At 61.8% G+C, this 3556-nt stretch overlaps 1 protein-coding gene across 1 annotated transcript in view; it reads left to right on the top strand.

The window, feature by feature from the left end:
- CPZ (carboxypeptidase Z) overlaps positions 1-3556 on the top strand; it is a 28818-nt gene that overhangs the window by 18910 nt on the left and 6352 nt on the right. The window contains exon 9 of the mRNA XM_006152947.3: positions 603-742. Within this exon, the coding sequence (XP_006153009.1) occupies positions 603-742 (140 nt within the window). The remainder of the gene's footprint in view (positions 1-602; positions 743-3556) is intronic.

Raw genomic sequence — 3556 nt, 5'->3', positions numbered from 1 at the left:
GGGAACGGTGGCGGTCGGCCACAGCAGCCACCTGGCCCCGGGCTCAGAGGAGGCCCTGAACACACACTCTAGGCCTGACTGGGAGGATGGCCCTGGCTTCTGCTGGACAGGAAAGTCAAGGAGCAGATGGGCCAGGGTGAGGCCACAGTCCACCAGCTTGCTCTGAAGCCTCCTCTGCCTCTGGCTTGGCTGGGGCCCCCTCCCCGGGCTCTGAGTGCCCCCTGGAGGACGGGGATGGTTAGACTCTCCTCCCCAGGCTGCGGTCGGGACACTGTCCAGGTATGTGGACAGGCTCATGGGACTCAGACGCCGGGGCTGTGAGCTGCAGGCTTCGGGACTGGAAACCTGTTCATTGTTTCACGAGAGGCAGCCGAGGGTGGGCGGTGAGCCTGGGGGCTTTGCCACCGAATCACCTGGGCCAAGGTCTGGCTCTGCCCCTCCCACTGAGGGACCTGACTGAGGCCCGGGGGATATAACTCCGTCCCCCACACACACCAAGTGGCGCATGTCGGCGGTGTCCCGCCTGCTCGCTCAGCCTGGCCGTCCTCTGGATGCTCAGGCCGGGCAGAGCCCCTGATGGCGTGTCTGCCCCTGGCCTGCAGGCATGTCGGACTTCAACTACCTGCACACCAACTGCTTCGAGGTCACGGTGGAGCTGGGCTGCGTGAAGTTCCCCCCCGAGGAGGCCCTCTACACACTCTGGCACCACAACAAGGAGTCACTCCTGAACTTCATGGAGACGGTGAGCTCTCGCCTGGCTGGGGCCGGGGTGGGGACACACTCGGGGCCCCAAGGCAGCCTCTCCGCTCTGTGCCTGGGCTCTGGGGGTGGCCTCCCCGCCTGGCACGTGCACACGCCCGCCCAGTCAGCCTTCTGTTATGAATTAGCTGGCCCCTTGCTCGTAACTCAGGACTAAGCAGCCACTCCTCACCCCACAGGGCCTAGTGGGCTCTGGGGAGCACCAGTGGACACACGCCAGCCCACCTGATCAAAGAGCTCATGGCCTAAAGAGATGCAATCACACAGGGGGACACGGGCCAGCACAGCTCAGGGAGGCACCTGACGTGAGAAACAATGGGGGCTTCCTGGAGGAGGTGGCTACTGGGCTTCACCTCAAAGGAACAGGAGAAATCAGGCAATAGGCTAGGGAGCCCCAAGCAGAGGGGTGGCTGCACGGAGTGAGACACGTGGCCACGGGACTGAGGCAGACACTGTCGGGCAGGCTCGGGGTGACAGAGTGGGCAGCAGGGTGTCCTTGGGTCCTTAGAGGGGAGAGCACAAGCGGGAACAGGCAGTCAGAGGCTGGGGAGGGGCCAGGGGCAGTACCCCGACTCTCAGGGCCGGAGTCACCCTGAAACAGGTAGGTAGGCCGTGAAGGAGGATGTCTGAGAATGTGTCTAGAACAAGCCACTCCTGGGTTCTGAGGGCCAAGGTCTCCCCGAAATGTCGTGTCAGAGTGGGGACCAGAGGCCACGTGTTGGTTCCTCTTCCGGCATGGCTCACAGAAGGGGTGCTGGGGGGTGCTGGGGGCATATCAGAGGCCAGGGACCCTGGTTTTGTAGGAATCACTGCATCTTCAAGAATCACTGACATTGCATATTGGCACAGTCCCAGGCAAAGCAGCCCTCGGAGGGAGATGGTGTTGCCAAGGCCAGAACGTGGCTGTCAGCACGTGGCACTTCACAGTGGCACCCGCCCGCCGCAGTGGCCAGGGCTGCCCCACTGTGCGACAGGGATGGGAGTAGGGATGGCACTGGCCTGATGTCCGGGCCGTACAGGCTTGTGTTCCTGGCCCACGGTGGCTCTGAAACAGACAGAGGAGACAGAGGGTCAGAGAGTGACGTGGCTTGTCCAATGTCATCTGACAACTGCCCAGAGTGGGAGCCCAAATCTCCCTATCCCGGCACCCCACTTCTGTCCATGAGCCCTCTCTGTTCTAGAAAGGTAAGAAAGCTCCTACTAGGTAGGAACCAGGCAGAGCCCCCGGTGCAGCAGCACTCCACCCCAGGGGAGACGGGGAGCTCTCCCTGGACTTCAGTTTCCTTTTACGGCCAGGCCAGTGACCGCTCTGGGTGGGTCCCCGCACTCGCCAACAGCTCTAGGCCAGACCTCAGTGCACGTCCCTTTACACCGTCCAGTGAAACTGGGCTCCGGGGGCCTCACGTGGGGCTGGTGCTCTGTGGCTATTGCATGTGAGGTCTCGGGACATGGAGATTTAACGGTGAGCTCAAGACCGCGGAAGGCTGGGCTGCATGCTCGGCCCGCTCCCGAGACGTGCCCCCAGGAAAGCGGGCGCTGCCTTCTGATAAGGATCGCGCCTGTCGTGGCCAATTGAGGCTTTTCTCTTAGTGATCCTGACCAGGCCCTGGGAGGACGCTACATCTCCCGTGGGGCGAGGGGAGGAGGGCAGCACAGCCAGCTCCCTCCCCGCTGGTCAGTGCCATGTCCCAGGGCTGCCAGAAGGTGGCTCTCCAACCAGAGAGCAGGCATAGAACACAACCTCCCCGCGCCAGCCCTGAGAGGGTCTCCTGTGTGCCAGGTCTCCACTCGGTAGGTCAGGGGTGATGTCACAGTTAGTCAGGGGTGGGACAGAGGAAGCCAAGGCTCTGGGACGTGGAGGAGGCCTCTGATGTGGCCGGTCATCAAGGAGGGCTTCCTGGAAGAAGACTGTGAGCTGTCTTGGAGGGAGAGAGAGCATTAGCAGACAAGGAAGCTGATGCGGGTGTTCAGAGCAGAGGAAGCTCGGAGGGCACTGTGGGTGAAGATAAGGCATGGGGGAGGTGAGCGGTACAGTGGTCATCAAATCCAGTATACCCATCCCTTCCCATCCAGGAAAATCTTCTTTTTTAGAGAGAGAGATTTTTTTGCTATAGGGCATGTGTGCTCACTACAGAGAGAGAGAGAGACAAGGAGACAGAAAGTGAGAAATCACCCGCCAGGTGGGATGGCTATGCTGCAATCCCTTCTCCTCCATTCTCCTCTCAGGATTTTGGGCATGTACACACACATGCCCAGCATGAGTTTCAAGCAGCCGGGTCCAGGACTCAAACCTGCCCCATGGTCGAACATGTGGGAGTTGGGTGGCTCACCATACCACCTGCCGGCCCTCCAAAGACTTATTTCTTAGGCTCCGAGCCCCTCTCTCCAATACGAACCTGCAGGGGATCGTTTCAGGGGCTCAGCTCCACTAAGCAGTGGGATGTGGACAAGAATGTCCAGAGATGGCCACAGGCCCAAGAGCGCAGCCCTGAGGGCCAGGCACGCCCTCCAGACTGCCCAGAGGGCCGAGCCCTGATGCGCTCACCGCAGACTGCGTGCTCTGCTCTCCCGGATCCCCAACGTCCCAGGCTCAGCCACGGCGGAGAGAGACGTGATCACGCCTGGAGTGGCGAGCGGCGTGGGTGGGCAGCGGACTCCTGGCGATGCCACTGAGCGCTCCCAGTGAGGCTGAGAGGCGGCTGGAGCTGCCGGAGCGGAGTCCAGCCCTGAGCCGCGCTCGCTGTGTGTCCCAGCAGCGTTAGGTAGCCTTGGTTTCTCTCTCGCGCAGGCAGGATGG

This window comes from Tupaia chinensis, unplaced genomic scaffold (genome assembly GCF_000334495.1).
Source record: "Tupaia chinensis unplaced genomic scaffold, TupChi_1.0 Scaffold000360_1, whole genome shotgun sequence".
Taxonomy (NCBI): domain Eukaryota; kingdom Metazoa; phylum Chordata; class Mammalia; order Scandentia; family Tupaiidae; genus Tupaia; species Tupaia belangeri.
This window is presented reverse-complemented; position numbering and strand designations above follow the sequence as displayed.